General features: G+C 52.2%; 8 protein-coding genes across 8 annotated transcripts; 4 read left to right on the top strand and 4 right to left on the bottom strand.

Annotated features, from left to right (window-relative positions):
• The first annotated feature begins 74 nt into the window (after positions 1-74).
• EDD37DRAFT_188243 (epoxide hydrolase) lies at positions 75-1,375 on the top strand. The gene has a single exon (XM_062810054.1). It carries the CDS (start codon positions 360-362, stop codon positions 1,356-1,358), a length of 999 nt encoding a protein of 332 aa, XP_062666058.1. The 5' UTR covers positions 75-359; the 3' UTR covers positions 1,359-1,375.
• EDD37DRAFT_188251 (putative vanillate O-demethylase oxidoreductase) lies at positions 1,376-3,363 on the bottom strand. Its single transcript, XM_062810056.1, has one exon. The coding sequence runs from the start codon at positions 3,052-3,054 to the stop codon at positions 1,393-1,395; it is 1,662 nt and encodes a 553-aa protein (XP_062666057.1). The 5' UTR covers positions 3,055-3,363; the 3' UTR covers positions 1,376-1,392.
• Positions 3,364-4,118: 755 nt separating this feature from the next.
• EDD37DRAFT_188253 (beta-glucosidase) lies at positions 4,119-6,844 on the top strand. The gene is made up of 3 exons (XM_062810057.1): positions 4,119-5,197; positions 5,260-5,679; positions 5,729-6,844. Exons 1-3 carry the CDS (start codon positions 4,318-4,320, stop codon positions 6,790-6,792), a joined length of 2,364 nt encoding a protein of 787 aa, XP_062666056.1. The 5' UTR covers positions 4,119-4,317; the 3' UTR covers positions 6,793-6,844.
• On the bottom strand, positions 6,845-9,264 carry EDD37DRAFT_188248 (uncharacterized protein). The gene has a single exon (XM_062810055.1). The coding sequence runs from the start codon at positions 9,126-9,128 to the stop codon at positions 6,897-6,899; it is 2,232 nt and encodes a 743-aa protein (XP_062666055.1). The 5' UTR covers positions 9,129-9,264; the 3' UTR covers positions 6,845-6,896.
• Positions 9,265-9,335: 71 nt separating this feature from the next.
• Positions 9,336-10,905, top strand: EDD37DRAFT_698167 (cation efflux family-domain-containing protein; the record flags this gene model as incomplete). Its single annotated transcript, XM_062820175.1, has 1 exon — positions 9,336-10,905. The coding sequence occupies exon 1, from the start codon at positions 9,481-9,483 to the stop codon at positions 10,903-10,905; it is 1,425 nt and encodes a 474-aa protein (XP_062666054.1). The 5' UTR covers positions 9,336-9,480.
• A 188-nt stretch (positions 10,906-11,093) lies between these two features.
• On the bottom strand, positions 11,094-12,250 carry EDD37DRAFT_188214 (translation initiation factor IF-3). The gene is made up of 2 exons (XM_062810053.1): positions 11,425-12,250; positions 11,094-11,271 (listed from the first exon to the last, which is right to left on the bottom strand). Exon 1 carries the CDS (start codon positions 12,141-12,143, stop codon positions 11,436-11,438), a length of 708 nt encoding a protein of 235 aa, XP_062666053.1. The 5' UTR covers positions 12,144-12,250; the 3' UTR covers positions 11,094-11,271; positions 11,425-11,435.
• On the top strand, positions 12,249-14,345 carry EDD37DRAFT_188172 (guanosine-diphosphatase). The gene has a single exon (XM_062810052.1). It carries the CDS (start codon positions 12,406-12,408, stop codon positions 14,194-14,196), a length of 1,791 nt encoding a protein of 596 aa, XP_062666052.1. The 5' UTR covers positions 12,249-12,405; the 3' UTR covers positions 14,197-14,345.
• Positions 14,322-16,545, bottom strand: EDD37DRAFT_188104 (mannosyl-glycoprotein endo-beta-N-acetylglucosaminidase). The gene is made up of 2 exons (XM_062810051.1): positions 16,381-16,545; positions 14,322-16,327 (listed from the first exon to the last, which is right to left on the bottom strand). Exons 1-2 carry the CDS (start codon positions 16,414-16,416, stop codon positions 14,447-14,449), a joined length of 1,917 nt encoding a protein of 638 aa, XP_062666051.1. The 5' UTR covers positions 16,417-16,545; the 3' UTR covers positions 14,322-14,446.
• Position 16,546: the final 1 nt, after the last annotated feature.

Genomic DNA, 16,546 nt, shown 5'->3' with positions numbered 1-16,546 from the left:
TTGACATCACCTGTGATTATTATCTCTACCTCGATAGCCTAGGTGGGTATCGAGGCACTTTCAACAACGAACCCTCTAATACTCATCATGGTTTAGTGCTCACTAGAGCAGTAAGCAGCATTGTCTCCGCCACTCTTATGTCCTCTGAGGACAGCGTGACAGGTGAGATAGGCTAATGGCGAGTCTTATGGGCATGTGTCCGACGGGCGAATGACCGATCGTATGAGCGTGAATGGATACTAGGCTTTCGGTAACGAAGGTAAGTCGTCTTGAGGTGCCTTCGACGTATATATGTCCCCTCTATCCCAGTGCGCCTTACAGTGTGACAGCACTTCGTCCAGCTGCACCTGTACGACAAGATGGATCGTCTACAGAAGAAGACAGTGGTGACAAAGCGCTCCTTCACATACACTTACTACGCCTCGAAGAAGAATGAGGAAAACGCCTCCAAGCCTACACTCTTCTTCATTCATGGCTTCCCGGACAGCGCTCATTTATGGTCCGATGTTGTTGACCACTTGTCGGACCTCCCATATCGTGTAATTGCACCAGATACTCTTGGCTATGGAGGGACTTCCAAGCCTCTTGATGTCGAAATGTACAATTATCGAGACATGACGAACGACCTCGAAGAGATCCTGCAAGCCGAGGATGTCCAAAAGGCCATTGTCATCGGCCACGATTGGGGCTCAATTCTCGCTCAACAGTTTTACTTCTTTCACCCCGAGCATGTGGTCGGCATTATCCTGCTCAACGTAGCCTACCGTCCACCACAAGAAGGCAAATTCGACCTCACGACAATGAACAATGTCACCGAAAAAGCCTTTGGCTACTCTCTCTTCGCGTATTGGGAGTTCTTTACGGCTGACGACGCCCCAAAGATTGCCGACGAAAACCTAGATAAGATGTGGGAGGCCATGCATGGTGACGAGCCTGAGTGGATGAGGAAGATCTTTTGCGGTAGAGGCGCCCTCAGGAAGTACCTCTTGGGCAACGAGCATGTTCCTCTAAAACCATACGCCAAAGAAGCCAAGTGGAAGGACGATTTTATGCAACGGTTTGGGAACCAGACCTTTGAGGCGCCGTTCAACTACTACAACGCCACTGTGAACAACGTTCAATCCAAGTCAGATGCCGACATCCCGAAAGAGCTCCACAAGGTGCAACTTCCCATGCTATACATCGGTTGCACAGGGGACGCCGTTTGTCGCAGCGATGCGATCGAGGGTCCCAGGAAAGCAGGGCTATTGCCGGACCTGGAGGTTCAGTCGATCATTTCCGCTCATTGGGTGCCCATGGAAAAGCCGAAAGAGGTTGCTCAACATATCAGGAGCTTTGTGACAAGGCGCTTTCCTTGAAGGAGACAATCAAAGAGGTGATTGAGAATTGAGGTCATAGATCTAGAACAATAGTACCAACTCCTCTCGACACACAGCTCAACATGGAAGAGCCTTTTTCGTCTGCCATCAGTCCCGTGCCTCGATGCTCAATTCTTCCGCTCTTTACAACCACCCTGCAAGTGCCACAATTCCCAGCTTCGCAAGAGGAAGGTATATCTAAGCCCGCTTCTCGCAATGCGTCCAAAAGAGTCTGTTCTCCTTGCACCTCGATCGTCTTATTAGTGTCGGCGAGCTCCGCGGTGAAAGGGTCGCCGGACGTCGCAATCTCGAACTTCTCGAAATGCAGGTTGGCTGGCCCAATTCCTATCGAGCGTGCAGTCTTTGTCACGGCGTCCTGCAGTCGATCGGATCCGCAGCAGTAAATGTGCGCTCTGTCATTGACTTGATTGAGGACGTCTCTGGCGCTGAAGATCGTGCCCACAGACTTGTCGTAGATTGTGATATTCTCACGGAACTCATCGAGATACTGCTTCAGGGCAATGTCCTCGGAGCTACGGACGAGATAGTGCAGGTGATATGAGTAGCCCTTCTGCTGACAGTGCTGAGCCGAAGCTATAAAAGCTGTAATGCCGACGCCACCAGCGATGAAAACGTGGTTATCTGCGTCCACTGACAGAGGAAAGCTCGAAGTGATCTTGCCGGCCTGGAGAACATCGCCACGCTGAAGATCGTGGTGAATGAACTGTGAGCCTCCCCTGCTGTTCCCACTAAGGGCAATTGCCAGCTCAAAGCGATTGGAATCTCCTGCGACAACTGAATATGCCCGAACCAACCTTCCACTCAGGCGCAACCGAACATGAGATCCTGGAAGCACTTTCTCAGGCGTGTCCGAGGGTTCGGTGGCTTCAAAGACAATCGACACGATCTTTGGAGTTTCCCATTTCTTCTCAGTCAGCCTATAGTCAGTCCAGATATTCATGGCCACTCCTTCCAGACGCCCAAGTTGATTTTCGTATTGCTTCTTCAGTCGATTAGCGAAAATGGTCCGGGGCTCGTCACCAAGCTCCTTGATCTCGACCAATTGTCGCATCGCTTCCTCGTTGCGTAGGTCGTGGTAGAGGTAGTACTGGACTCTGGCTACGGTCCATTCCGGATTCAGTCTTTCCAGCAGGAACATGTCGTCGCCCGCCTGGATTGTGCCTTCCTTGAGGATTCGGTAAAACCACCCCGTGCGAAATAGGTCTTGTGATCGCTTGGAGATGTCCTTGGCCTGGAATCTGTGGTTCAACTTGTAGCACGGCTGTCGAGGCTCGCAGACCTGGGCTATGACGGTACCGATCTGAACCACATCACCAATGCACATATTACGCTCGTTGGCATATGTGGCAACGAGGTTTTCACCGAAACCACCAACGACGAAGCGATCTTCGCTCTGAGGCAGTTCCTTCTTCCAGCGTGAGTAGTGTGACGAACTGTACTGGAGCAATGCTTTCTCCGGGCCTCCATGAAACTCGTAGGCATGTTCATCTCCTTCGCAACCGAGGGAGCTGACCGTGATGGGGCCAGCCCTAACGTGTTTGAAAATAGCAGAAGGCTCGTTCATGCCAAAGGCCGGCTTGATCTTACCAGTCCTGACTTGTATCAGCTTTTCTCCCTGCCATCGTTGCTCTAGTGCTTTGATGGCGGCGAGGTCTTCGTCTTGGAAGACCGTCATCGCAGAGAGGTTTGAGTCAGCGAATCTACTCGACTCGTACGCTCTACTGTCTGCAGGGACGCAGCCAGGCCGAATGATAGCCAAATAGAATTGAAGAGCGATCGTGGTATCATATCGGTGTTATCAAGGAGTATTCTGGTGAATCAGGCAGACAGGCGACGGAGCTGGCCGATATGTGTCCGCTGAGTCACTGACGCCCGTCCGTTGCCTTGCATGTGCCGCGGTGCCCGTCACAAGGACCACGCCGACACCGTTCGGAATCTATATCAGCAAGCTCTTTGCTCTGGTCCATGGTATGATACTTAAAACAGTCCTTGTACTTGTTGTGACCCAATCGACTTACTCTAGAAGGACCTCGGTAATTTGCTTGACAGCCTCTATACTATTGTGTAAATGCTCTTTCTTCTTTCTTTCGGTTTGTCAACTGTTTTTGAGGTGACATGCATTCTCGGCTACATTGGCTGGCCGCTTCTGGCATCTCACCAGGAATGATCTTCCTTGACTGCCCCTCTCAACACTCTCTTTCTCCACGTCGACCCTTGGAGGATTATTGACTGCTTCCGTACCTAAACATGCATTTCTTCGCCATTACGCATGCCGCGTAGCCGGCCATCGCGTCATTCAGACTGCACTCCTGGCCTGGGAGTGATGGACCCAGCTCACATCGTCCTGCACAGGATCTCTGCGCACTGGCCATGGCCGGTCATCAAGGGAGCAAACAGGGTAACGTGGTTGCGGTACCTTCGTCGTACGATCGGTATTTTGCATTTCCACGAGGTGTCAAATCTCTTCGCCTCCCAGAGTTCTGCACATCTTCTTTGTCTGTCATCTGTCCAACTCCTCTTCCGCATCGCAATCAGTTAGTGGTCCCACATACCACAAGTTTCCAGTGACGATCAGGCTGCAAGGACAGGATCATCTTTCTGTGCAGGTTTCCCCGCAGTCTGAGTATGCACCTCACCATGTGCGGCACCATCATGTGAGTCCCTACAAGTACCCATCCGAGCGGGGGCTCAATTACCGCTTCATGCTGGTTCGTAGACTTAGTTACGATGGCACGTCTCGAAAAGGACAATAATCAATGGCCAGGTATCATCCGGTTGTTCACCGGGAACTCGTGCTACATCAACCTGCGGGGGTTTGCTAAAACAATAAACGCATTTACATTATGCCAGCCTCCCAATCGGTGAGTATAAAGCTGGATCACAGTGCTTTGATTCTCGGTTCGCGCAAGCTTCTTCTCATTTCCCATCCTCAGTCAATATGTTGAGTCACGCAATCTGGGTAGGTCTCCTGGCCTGCTCGACGGCGTTTGCTCAAGACTTCAGCACATCGCCGCCAGTCTATCCAAGCCCACCTACTCAAGGTCTCGATTGGGAAGCTGCTTTCGCCCAAGCTCAAGCATTTGTTTCAAACCTGACCCTAGAAGAAAAAGCCCAGCTTGTGACTGGGACTTCAGGCCCATGTGTTGGCAATATTGGCGCCATTGAGCGCCTCGGTTTCAATGGTCTTTGTCTCCAAGATGGTCCTCTGGCAATCAGACAAGCGACCTACGCGTCTGTTTTCCCGGCTGGTCTTACAACCGCCGCATCATGGGACAGAAGCCTCATGTACCAGAGAGGGTTCTTGATGGGTACCGAATTCAAAAACAAGGGCGCCCACGTTGCTCTGGGTCCAGTGGTTGCGCCCTTGGGCCGCTCTGCGTATGATGGCCGCAACTGGGAAGGGTTTTCTCCAGATCCATACCTGACAGGAGTAGCTGCAGAGGAAACGATTACAGGCATGCAGGATACGGGTTTGCAAGCATGTCTGAAACATTTCATCGGGTACGAGCAAGAGACTCAACGAAATCCAAGTTTGTCGGCAGACAATATCACGATTGAATCAGTGTCTTCCAACATCGACGACCGCACCATTCATGAGTTGTACTTGTGGCCTTTTGCCAATGGCGTCCACGCAGGCGTATCTTCAATCATGTGCTCCTACAATCGAATCAACGGGTCGTACGCATGCCAAAACTCCAAGACGATGAACGGAATACTGAAGGGTGAGCTCGGGTTTCAAGGCTATGTCATGTCGGATTGGGGCGGTACCCATTCTGGAGTAGCCTCCGTCAATGCTGGACTTGACATGGATATGCCAGGTAAGCATTCGAAGTTCGAACACAGTCAGTCTCTGGGCCGCAGCTCCTGACACTCTAATCAGGCCCTATCTCCTCAGATCAGAACTCGTCCTACTTTGGCGGCAACGTCACACAAGCCGTCAATAACGGTACAGTCAACGAAACACGATTGGACGATATGGCACTGCGCATCATGACGCCGTATTTCTTTTACAATCAAAGCCAATACCCGCCGATTGATGGCGAAGAACCAGCACTGGCGTCGTCCTTTCCGCCATACGTATACCAGTTCACCTTAGGACCAGCCAATGTTGATGTTCGCGATGAGCACCAGCAGCTCATTCGAGCATTAGGGGCTGCTGGAACCGTCCTTCTCAAGAACGTCAACAACACTCTCCCGCTAAACGCGCCGAAGACCATCGGCATCTTCGGCAACGACGCTGGCGATTTAGTGGACGGAGAATATTTCTCGGGCCCAGCATTCCAAAGCCAGTACGGCTACGGTAAGCCATGTGCACTCTGACATGCTGGCCACGCTGACATGATGTACAGAATATGGCAACCTCCCTGTAGCAGGAGGCAGCGGCACCGGTCGACTCTCGTATCTGGTTTCACCCCTCGAAGCGATCAAAGCTCGCGCCGTACAGGACGGAACACTGGTGCAGTACATCCTGAACAACACCCTCATCGCGACACCAGGCGGCCTGGCAACGATTCTTCCCGTGCCTGAAATCTGTTTTGTCTTCCTCAAGACATGGGCATCTGAGGGCATCGACCGTATCGGCCTCGAACCGGACTGGAACAGTACAGGCGTAGTCGACTCGGTCACCTCGTTCTGCAACAGCACCGTGGTCATCACCCACTCCGGAGGACTGAACGTCATGCCCTGGGCCAACAACCCAAACGTCACCGCCATTCTAGCCGCTCACCTGCCTGGCCAAGAATCCGGAAATTCGCTCGTCGACATTCTCTACGGCGTGGTCAATCCAAACGGCAAGCTGCCCTACACCGTCGCCTTCAACGAGAGCGACTACGACTACGCGCCCATCACCAATTCCACTGAGCTGCTCGAGACCGAAGATCCCAACGCCTGGCAGTCGAATTTCACCGAAGGTCTTCTCATCGACTACCGGCACTTCGACTATTACAATATCTCCGTGGCATTTGAGTTCGGCTTCGGCCTTTCGTACACGACGTTCGAGATGTCAGACTTGACCATCAACACCATCGCCGTAGGCAATATCAGTGCCTTTCCCGATGCGAGTCCTATCGTACCAGGTGGCAACCCATCGCTATGGGGAATCTTGTACACTGTCAACGTCACGGTCACAAACACTGGAAACACTACCGGCGCTGCGGTCCCGCAGGTCTATCTGTCCCTTCCTCAGATTCCAGGCGAGGATCCTACTCCACTAAATGTCCTGCGCAACTTTGACAAGATCTACCTTGACGCCGGACAAAGCCAATCGGTCATCCTGCCTCTGGCAAGACGCGATCTGAGTTACTGGGACACAGGGCTGCAGCAGTGGGTCATCCCCTCCGGTCCGATCGGCGTCAATGCGGGCTTTAGCAGTCGTGATTTCAGACAATCGACACAGATCACAGTAGTGGCATGAGAGGTGTCCCGACGTCCTCGGCTAAGCCATAATTGTATCTCAGGCAAAGAAAAGTATCAGTAATAGTCATTATCTGCCCATATAAAATATCTCTCTCCGCATATTTACAATGGCGGTAATGCTTCTCGACAAACCGGGCAAACAAGTCTGAGGTTCATCCAACCTTCGAGACATTCTGCGTGGAAGATATGCCGACAAGGCGTTACCATGTAGTTTCTCTGCTCCAACCAAGCCGTGCCTCCTCCACTGCTATCGCCTTTAGACAGCACAGGAACATCAATTTCGTTCATGCAAATGGCGCAGTCAAACACCTTTCTCGTCTTGTCGTCTTTGTCTTTCGCTTCGGATGCGGAGGCCAGTAAGCCAATCGACATGCCATTCGCCTCGATGTCGTCATCGCGGAGGACGGGATGATAGTCGTAGGCAGGCGGACACCAGGAGTCGCGTACGAGTAGACGCGGACCGAGAAATTGTTGGCTTGCCAGAATACTGACTTGAAGCCATAACCAAGCCAGTAAGATGAAAGCCGTGATTGGGCTCGTATCAATTGAGAGGATGTTATGATCGACAAAATACCAATAAAGAATTGGCACGGCTCGGAGAATGCTGGAACCGACAACGTATTCCCAACTAAGGGCTTTCCGACAGTTGCGTATCGTGTTGCGATAGATTTGGGGCCACCAGAATGAGAAGTAGCAGAAAACAAGGATGTTTGCGTATGCTGATCGTAAGCTCCGAGGCCAGGACATTGACCAAAGAGAGAAAAACATGAGTATGACGAGTGAGAAGTAGAATCGGCTGTAGATCGCTGCAAAGGATGCCCTTGCGCTTGGTATGGGCATCTGAATTGTGGTATCCTGGTCGAATGGGATAGCTATTGGCGTGGCACCTTCCGGGCGTGGAGCGGTAGCAGGAAGCGGCAGACCTACTGTACCGTCGGCACTCGTGGCTGGAGGAGGGGCCGGTGTTGTGCCAGGAGCAGGAGTCGGGTTCTGCGGGTGTCGCCTTTGTCTCTCCATCTCCGCGCGTGCAGGGTCACCGACTTGCACGGTCCATATATCGAAGACAAATTTGACCTCCAGAAAAGCAACATGGATGCAAGCGAGGAATGCAGCTGCAGCAACAACTAGGAAAGCTGCTTCATCGATCATAAGCAATGCGATTAGAACGAACAAAACCAAGCCGTCTCCCAATGCAGCAATAACAAGGCTTTGATATGCTATTCGACTGCGAGTCGAGGGAGTTGCCGCTTTCTCCATCTGACGCTTCAATAGGGCGATTTGAAGTCCCAAGGTCATGATAAAGGAGAAAACCAAGCGTTGTGCCAGTGCCCAGTATACTTCGACCTTGGGTCCGGCAATCGTGTCAGATGAAAGTATGTAGCCACAATCCGGAGAAAAGATGTTGGCGGAATATGTAAGGAGTGGAGGCTGACCGATAGGCGCACCCTCAGGCTGTTGAAGCTCCAGTTCGACCTGATGCAGGAATCTGTGGATTTGACTGTCGTCCAGTCCTCCGAACTGCTGACGCAAAGGCTGCAGCCACACGATCAGTTCGCATTGAGGTGCAAATGCTATACCATCGGACAGGTCTTCGAAAGTCTTCTGCCATTTTTCATGCAAGGTCTCATTCATAATAATCCTCGAGGCGTCGAAACCATCGGCATCAAGCGCAAAATGAGGAAAAGCAGGGAAGGAGTCGAATTTTGAGCTGGAGGTAGACATGATGATCTGGCCAGAGGGGAAATGGACTCCTTGGAGCTTCGCCTGCCATCCGTTCCCAGGTGAATCATCCGTCCAAAGGGAAATATCAGCCTTGATGGCTGAGGCGTTGCGTGCATCGCGGTCTTTCGAATCGTACAGAGAGAAGCTGACCTCGCCTTCTTTCTCGGTGATGTTTCTCTCGAAGAAGGTCAACATGTACTCCCGCTTCGGATCAATGGCAGTCAGGTTAATTGGTCGCGGTGGTAGAGAAGTCTCCATTCTGGAGAACTTGCCACGGATCTCTCCAGTGACTTTGTCGTAGAGTGGCAATTCATCGTTGAGGTCTGCGCCCTTCCAGGCAGTCTCGAATTGCTGCTTGCTGAATTCCTGGACACGCGAGAGTAACTCCCATTGGTAGCCATCTCCTTCTCGGAAGCCCGTGAGATTAAGCCATTGATCCTTTTCCGGATTGAGTTGGCCGTAAGAAGAGTTGGTCAAGACGTCAAGCTCCACCTGCCGCTGTTCTTCAACATTGGTGGTGTCAAATCGGAATTGTCGTCGTGCAGGCTGTTCGGGGGTGAGAAAGACAAAGAGAAGTAAGACTACCAAGAGGACAACGCGCGGAGCTTCCATCCACGAGGTTGTAAGCTCTTGCGACGCATCGCAGAGTGGAAGCTTGATAGGACACTATAGTGATGATAGATTCAATAAAGATGAAGACAGGGTTGATGGATGAATAATTCCTTCATCACAGGTCACTGTACCGAGGTGAAGCAACAGGTGTCGTGCCTGATCCAATCGGAGTTTCCCTCTACTCGTCATTTCTCCTGCCAAACGCGATGTGAACTCCCTTTGAAAGAAATGTCCACTGAATGAGTGTCCCACCACTCTTTCACCTCAACACATACCTATGTCCTCATGAACAGGGCACACAGGCCTCATTGAATTCCTGAGCCTGTCGCTGCCCACCTAGGAGCTCTCCATCATGGCGGACAGTATGCCAATTCCAGTCCCTCCTCGAACTCCCACACCTCCCCCTGATGAACCAGCATCTCCCCCACTCGACCCTGCTTTCGATGCAGATGCTCCCATTGCACCAAACACTTTGTCGCCTCTTCCAATCGAGCGTGAGAGTATGTTCTCATTGGATGCAGGGTTGAGGTCTCCCACAACGCCAGGCAAGAGCCCAAGTAAAGATGGCTTTGGTCCCTTCAACTTTCAGCCTGCGGCCATGGCCAAATCGCCGGTCATCAAGTCAAATATAGGGCAAAGACGAGGTCACAAATATAAACACAGCAGTGTCTCGCACCAAATCTTCCTCGAACCACCTCCAAGAGCGCCCTTGGCCCTCCCAAACTCCCTACCAATTCCCACTTTTGCTGAGTGCAGAGCAAGCATGACCAAAGATCAGAATATTCGCTTCTACTGGAGTATCTGTCATATGGCTATCGCAGGATACACGGCATGGAATGCGCATGGGTCAGCAGCAATAGAGGCCCTGTCGCACTTGATCTTCTATGACTCGCTGGGAGCGCTCCTATGTGTGTTCGTTGAGGTGCTATCCAACTTTGAGGTCTGGGGCCGGTCGAGTGTCAGGCATCCGTTCGGCTTGCAGCGCATGGAGGTCATTGCTGGATTCGCCCTGTCTGTCCTTCTAATCTTCTTTGGCTTCGACTTGATATCCCACAATGCGAAACACGCGCTCGAAGGCATCGGGCACGAACCGCATCATCCACACACTCACGAACGCGTTTCCGCAGGCACGGTGGACCTTACGGCTATGCTCGCTCTGGTTGCAACATTAATATCAGCCGTTGGATTGCAAAACCATGCTCGGATCGGAAAAGCCATGCGGTTTGCTGCGATGGAGAACCTGCCATCTCTATTGAGCAACCCCTCGCACTTCCTCACTCTCTCCTGCTCAGCTACCATGCTCATGCTGCCTCTGCTGTCACTGCACACGTACGAATGGGTGGACAAGGTTCTCTCTTTGAGCATCGCGCTCAGTATGCTCTTCCTTGGGGCACACCTCGGGCGCAATGTCGGTGCGATGCTTCTAATGTCTCTACCTTCAAAGGCGGCGGACGTTGCTGAAGTGGTTCAAGCCATCGAAGCAGAACCTTTGGTTCGCAATGTCGAACAGGCCAAGTTCTGGCAGGCACATTACGGCATGGGCATGGCAAACTTACGGCTACGGGTCGTCGGGACTGAGGAGAGTCTACTCAAGCTGAGGGAGAGAATCGGCAGCATTATTCGGAATCGGCTGAGTGGAGGCTATGGCTCGGGAAGCAGTGGTCAGAAGTGGGAGGTCAGTGTACAATTCAAGGTTGATATCGACAGCGCCATTTCTCAGAGTCACGGTCATGGCCACTTTGGATCGATTCCTGGGTGGACATCGAGTCTGAGTTGAGGCGCAGTTGATGTTATTACTGTATAACTATGATGATTTTATGATTGTACAATGCACCATAAACACATTTTATGATGACAATACCGACCTTCTCATATCGTTCACCCAGTTGCGGTCTTAGCTTGCGTCGCTGTTGGCACTTGCGGCACATCTTGCGCGCTGAAGCTCTGTGGAGCCTTGGTGCTGCGCAACGATTGCGGTCGTTTGTGAGCCTGGTGCTCAAGTATGAACTCTTGCTAACAGTGCTCAAGTACGAGCTCTTGCTGACGGCTGTTTGAACCATTGTCGTAGCCCAAGCCAGCATCGCGAACTTTCCAACGGGCACGATCCTTCCAGGGGCAGGATGTATCATATCCTGTGAAGGAGCTTAAGTTCCCACTGGCGCGTCCGCATGATGACTTGCTGTCGTTCTCGTGGGTACACGCATGCGTACCAGATCGCTGGTCGTCGAAAGGCCACAACGGTCCTATACAGTCCTGCGTCGGACCATGCTGACAATTCCATTCTTGTCAGGTCTGCAGATGCTTTGTTCAAGGTATCTTGACGGTCATGGTAGCTTGTCTGAGGATGGCTCCATCCATCGGAGCGGTCTCGGCAGCCCCAACTTCCTGTACTTTTTCCTTTATTGCCTGGACCAATGCTTGGGCCTCTTCTGGTGTTGCTTTCCTTTGATGTCTCTTCGGCGCCAGCAACAGTTCGACTTTCTTGCCTTTCCGGAGAAACTCCTCTAGCTGCTTCATCTTGAGCTGCAAATCGTTGCCACTGATGGCCCAATTCAGTTCAATTTGTTTAGGTTTCTTCTCTTTCTGTGCCTGCTTAACCTGACGTTCAGCTGTCTCCTTGTCATTGAGCCGTTTAATTAGGTCTTTTCGCTGCACTATCTGCACGATCGCTTCGCTATCGCCGGGTTTGCTCAGCTGCAAGACATGACTGTCCGCTCGATCGATTTGGCGGAGTAGTTCGTAGAGATCTATGGGATCAGAAAGCTTGTTGTCCTTCTTCTCCCTGACGAAGCGGGTCTCGATCTTCTCGTCTAGAGTGAATGACTGTTGGATCTTGTCATCGATGGTGACAACCTGGATTTTCCCAACGGGACGCCGATAGACTGCTGTTAAAGAGGGCGACGTAAGGAAAGATCTCTTTGGGACGCATTGAAAGAGCAGCTGCTGAGTACCAGGGCGAGCACCAAGCAGCGCAACCCGCAAGAGCGGCTTTACCAACACAAGCGCCTGCTGCATCAAATATCGTCGAGAGTTGTCACAGCGCAAAAGAACAGCAAGCGACCGAGTCTTTAGAGATTATCATCGGTGTCACTATTTCGAATTGGAGAAGTTTCCCCAGAACTTTGCCTTTTAATTTACCTGCATCTCGCCGGCGTCGCCGCACCAGTCCAGGGGTCAAGCGCCAACCAGGAATCACTGGCGCCTCTCCCAGGGTCCGCATCTGTCCTCGCCATATCTTTTTTGTGGCTGCCGTGTCCCCGACAGCGCGAGGCCCCTTATGCGCCTTCGTCGAGATAATAAATTTCAATCTGCTCATTACTCCTCCACAACGGTGAGGCTGTCCATGTCCTCCTCAAATTCGTCCTCGGGCGGGATCTGGTCATACGTTCCTTTCGGTTCTTCTCCACGCCGTCGCTCAGTATCCAGCGGCCTGCCATTGAGACACTCGGCCAACGGCAGTACCGACAACACTCCTTGGGACCCCTTCGAGAAGTCAAGTCGACAGACGAAAGAAAACGACGGAGGCCGCTCCTTCACACTGGAGTCCATTCGGACCGCTTGGATGACTCAAAGTCGCCAGGCTCGATATGTGAAGGTTGGAGGTGTTTTGGGATTAATAGTACTATTATATTGGTTTCTTTCTGGTGGCCAGTATACCTCCAGCCCCAACAATGTCTACACTCCCAGCAATTCTCCGACGACGAAATGTACGAAGCCTTACGATCACACGAAACCACTGGTGCAGTATGCGATTATGATTGATGCGGGAAGCACGGGCAGCAGAATACATGTGTACAAATTCAACAACTGTGGCTCGACGCCTGAGCTGGAAAATGAAGAGTTCAAGATGACGGAGAAGAGACCCGAAGGGTCCGGACTGAGTTCCTACAAGACGGATGCGGAGGGCGCGGCGAAGAGTCTTGATCCCTTGATGCAAGTCGCCCTCACTTCGGTACCGGACGAGTACAAATCATGCACGCCGGTTGCAGTGAAAGCTACCGCAGGCTTGCGATTGCTTGGGGAGGAAATGAGCCAGAAGATTCTTGACGCGGTGCGAACGCGCCTGGAGACACAATATCCTTTCCCGGTGGTTTCTCGAGAAAAGGGAGGTGTTGAGATCATGAAGGGAGAGGATGAGGGAGTTTTCGCATGGATTACCACGAACTATCTCCTGGGTAAAATTGGAGGACCAGATGAGACACCGACGGCCGCTGTCTTCGACCTTGGTGGCGGATCTACACAGATTGTCTTCCAGCCGACTTTTAAGAACAGTCCGCATGGAGGTATGCCTCCCAAGATGGCTGACGGTGACCACAAGTACAGCTTGAAGTTCGGCGGCCGAGAATTCGAGCTTTATCAGCATTCACACCTTGGCTATGGACTCATGTCGGCGCGAAAAGCACTGCACGTTTCAGTGCTGGAGCATATGCACAAGCAGAACCCCGACTCAACAGCGTGGCTCTCTAAGCCCATTCCGAACGCATGCATCACGCCGGGCGAGCAAAAGAAGGTTGACGTTACCATGCCTGCGGATCATCCCCTCGCAGGCGATCACAGCGTAACTATGGAGGGTCCAATCGACGCGTTGCCAGCTCAGTGCCGCGCATTGGCGGAGGGAATTCTGTACAAGGAGAAGGAATGTGCGATTGCACCTTGCTCCTTCAACGGCGTCCACCAGCCTTCATTGGACAAGACTTTTGCTAGGGAAGATGTATACGTTTTCTCATACTTCTACGATCGCACGCACGACCTCGGAATGCCCGAGTCCTTTACGCTGAGAGAACTACAGGATCTGACGGAGAAAGTCTGTGGCGGCGAAAAGCACTGGGGCGGCTTCGCTGGCGTTGAAGGCGCCCTTGCTGAGTTGCGCGACCGACCGGAATGGTGCCTGGATTTGAACTTCATGACTGCTCTTTTGCACACTGGATACGAGATGCCGATCGACCGGGAGGTCAAGATCGCAAAGAAGATCAAGGGCAACGAATTAGGATGGTGCCTGGGTGCCAGTTTACCATTGCTGGAATCAGGCAGTGGTTGGGAGTGCCGGATCAAGGAGGTCTCGGCATGATATTGTTCTTCTTCTTGTACGTTATCTTTACGTGGAAGGATGGTAAAATAGATTCGGTGATTGTAGCAAAAACGGGTTTGCCTGGCAGCGGAGTTCAGGAGGAGGGATAGACAACACTTCGCGCCGTGCTGCAGACTTTAATCATGTATACAAACGCCCGAAAGTCTACTTGTACCTTTCTACTACCCAAACACCTTCGCTGGCGCCCAGAGGAAATTCACCTCTGATGAAAGTAAATATGGTCGATTCACTAGAACGCCCCTTTACCCAACAACTCATCCCCAACCTCTTTCAAAAGCGGCTCATCTTTGACACCCAAGTCAGAAGCCTTGATCTCCTTGAGGGCCTCCCGCAGATCCATTGCTCGACAGAGATCCCAGAGCATGTCCTCTGGTGGCGCCGCGTAGAGTAGCATGCCCAACGCCAGGAGAAGTGCATGCAATGTCTCCGTGGTACTTGCGGCCGAAGAAGCAGGGCCTGAGACCACACTCGACAAACTCGTAAGGGACTCCAGGAGCGCAGCGGAGAGGTCGTCGTTCGGAGATGCATCCTCGTCGGGGGTGTTGTGCATTCGCTGGTTGTGCATGTACGCGGACAAATTATACACCAGTGCTGCGGCCATGGACCGGGCATTGGCATGTGGTGACAATAGGCACTGTGAGGCGAGTGTCTCGATCTTATCTTTCAGGCTCGAACCACCGTTCGATGACCCGGACTGGCCACGAAACACTTGTTCTTGGAAGACGTTCGAGCCGAAGAGGTTGCAGGCAAGTTGCAGGGAGACGGCCTGGATGTTGTACGGCGCATTTGAGAAGTCGTCGCTGTAGCCTGTACCAGATAGCAAAGTAGACAGTGTTTTGAGTTCGTGCTCGGCGGCGAAGAAGCTCGATACGCGAGGGTCGACGGCCGCAACGCGGACTAGGTCGATCACAGCGAAATGAGTGTTCGCCGGTAACGAGGCGAAGGACGAGGCTAGATGGTCGCTGAAAGCGTGGAGATTTGGGATCGGCGCTTCAGTCATGCCTTGGTCATCGCGCGTCTTGATGTAAGCGAGGAGGTCTTGTACAGACTGATCTTGCGTGAACTGGGGTCCAATCTTTGCAAGCAGCTTGTCTAATGGTGGTGTGCGCGTGTACATGATCGGCTTGCCAATGGTGCGTTGGAAGGTGGGCAATCTTAGGCTCGAATGCCGATGTTGTGGCGGTTGTGCCATCTGAAGGAGAAGTCGGACGTTGCCTTTGAGCTGGGCTGGGTTTGCGCCGGCCCATTCCTCCTGCTTCTGGCCTTTGAGGAATGTAATGAAGGTGGGCGTGGCGCGAACTTGGTATCTTTGTGCGACAGCATTTGCTGACGGTGAAGCAGAGATGTCGATCTTGATCAACTTCGCACCGCTTCTTGTACCGGCTTCGGCTGCCAGTTCGTCATATGTGGGATATACAATCTTGCAGGGTGGACAGGTGGCTGAGGTGAAGAAGATCACCGCGCAAGAGTCGCGAGCTGCTTCGAGGAGGCGGTCTAGTTCGGATGGAGAGGAGATGTAGTGCACTTGTCCGGGAGTCTCTGATGGAGGCTGTGCGTTGATGATTGCTGTGGAAGGTAGTTTGTGTGTGGTGCCGTTGCTTATTGGAGTGGTGCTGGCGCCATTTGTAGTTGGTTTGGGTATGGGTTTCGTTGTTGCTGAGCTGCTCGAAACGTTCCGACCGGCGACAGCATCAGGAGCCTGGGTCATTTTCCTCATAGACTGGTCAATCTGGCCACGCAACATCTGCCCGATGGGTGTCTTGAGGAATGTCTCTGGCAGACTCCGGATCTCATCCGGAATGCTTTTGCCGACGAGAAACATGGCCAGATCCTGACTGAAATTGTTGCAGTTGTGCAGGAACAAATCGTAGGATTCCGGAGTGTAGATTTCTGCTAATGATTCGACATACTCCTCGACGACATCGATAGGAAGGTGCGTCTTGCCCAGATCGACAACTTGTATGGGTCTTCCATGGTGAGTAGATCCGGGGATCTTTCTGTGAATACCCTGACCAAAAAAGTATTCTACATTGTTAAAGACAATTGCTGTATGATAGATGGCGTCGATTTGAATGCCAGTGAGGGCGCGAGAGTATTGCCTTGCGAGACCCTGATGGAGTGTAAGCAGGGCAGTGTCAGTAACACCAGAGAGAGATCAAATACCTGTGAAAGGTCGTAAACGTATAGCTGAACATCCATCGCACTCCAGATGGGTGTATCTGATCTAGAAGTCAAAGCTGTCTACCGCATCGTATCTGAGGAAGAAGACATCCAAGTAGATGGTCACAGCGGCAATATAATCGTCGTTAACGAACAGGCGGCGAAAGTA

Source organism: Exophiala viscosa (genome assembly GCF_022695815.1).
Source record: "Exophiala viscosa unplaced genomic scaffold EDD37scaffold_14, whole genome shotgun sequence".
NCBI lineage: Eukaryota > Fungi > Ascomycota > Eurotiomycetes > Chaetothyriales > Herpotrichiellaceae > Exophiala > Exophiala viscosa.
This window is presented reverse-complemented; position numbering and strand designations above follow the sequence as displayed.

Bases quoted from the DNA above. Each gene is read 5' to 3' on its own strand.
- EDD37DRAFT_188243 (XM_062810054.1), top strand. From the start codon at position 360: ATGGATCGTCTACAGAAGAAGACAGTGGTGACAAAGCGCTCCTTCACA.
- EDD37DRAFT_188251 (XM_062810056.1), bottom strand. From the start codon at position 3,054: ATGACGGTCTTCCAAGACGAAGACCTCGCCGCCATCAAAGCACTAGAG.
- EDD37DRAFT_188253 (XM_062810057.1), top strand. From the start codon at position 4,318: ATGTTGAGTCACGCAATCTGGGTAGGTCTCCTGGCCTGCTCGACGGCG. The intron at 5,198-5,259 runs GTAAGCATTCGA...CACTCTAATCAG, and splicing joins ACTTGACATGGATATGCCAG to GCCCTATCTCCTCAGATCAG. The intron at 5,680-5,728 runs GTAAGCCATGTG...CATGATGTACAG, and splicing joins CCAAAGCCAGTACGGCTACG to AATATGGCAACCTCCCTGTA.
- EDD37DRAFT_188248 (XM_062810055.1), bottom strand. From the start codon at position 9,128: ATGGAAGCTCCGCGCGTTGTCCTCTTGGTAGTCTTACTTCTCTTTGTC.
- EDD37DRAFT_188214 (XM_062810053.1), bottom strand. From the start codon at position 12,143: ATGCAGCAGGCGCTTGTGTTGGTAAAGCCGCTCTTGCGGGTTGCGCTG.
- EDD37DRAFT_188172 (XM_062810052.1), top strand. From the start codon at position 12,406: ATGCGCCTTCGTCGAGATAATAAATTTCAATCTGCTCATTACTCCTCC.
- EDD37DRAFT_188104 (XM_062810051.1), bottom strand. From the start codon at position 16,416: ATGGATGTTCAGCTATACGTTTACGACCTTTCACAG. The intron at 16,328-16,380 runs GTATTTGATCTC...ACACTCCATCAG, and splicing joins ACGTTTACGACCTTTCACAG to GGTCTCGCAAGGCAATACTC.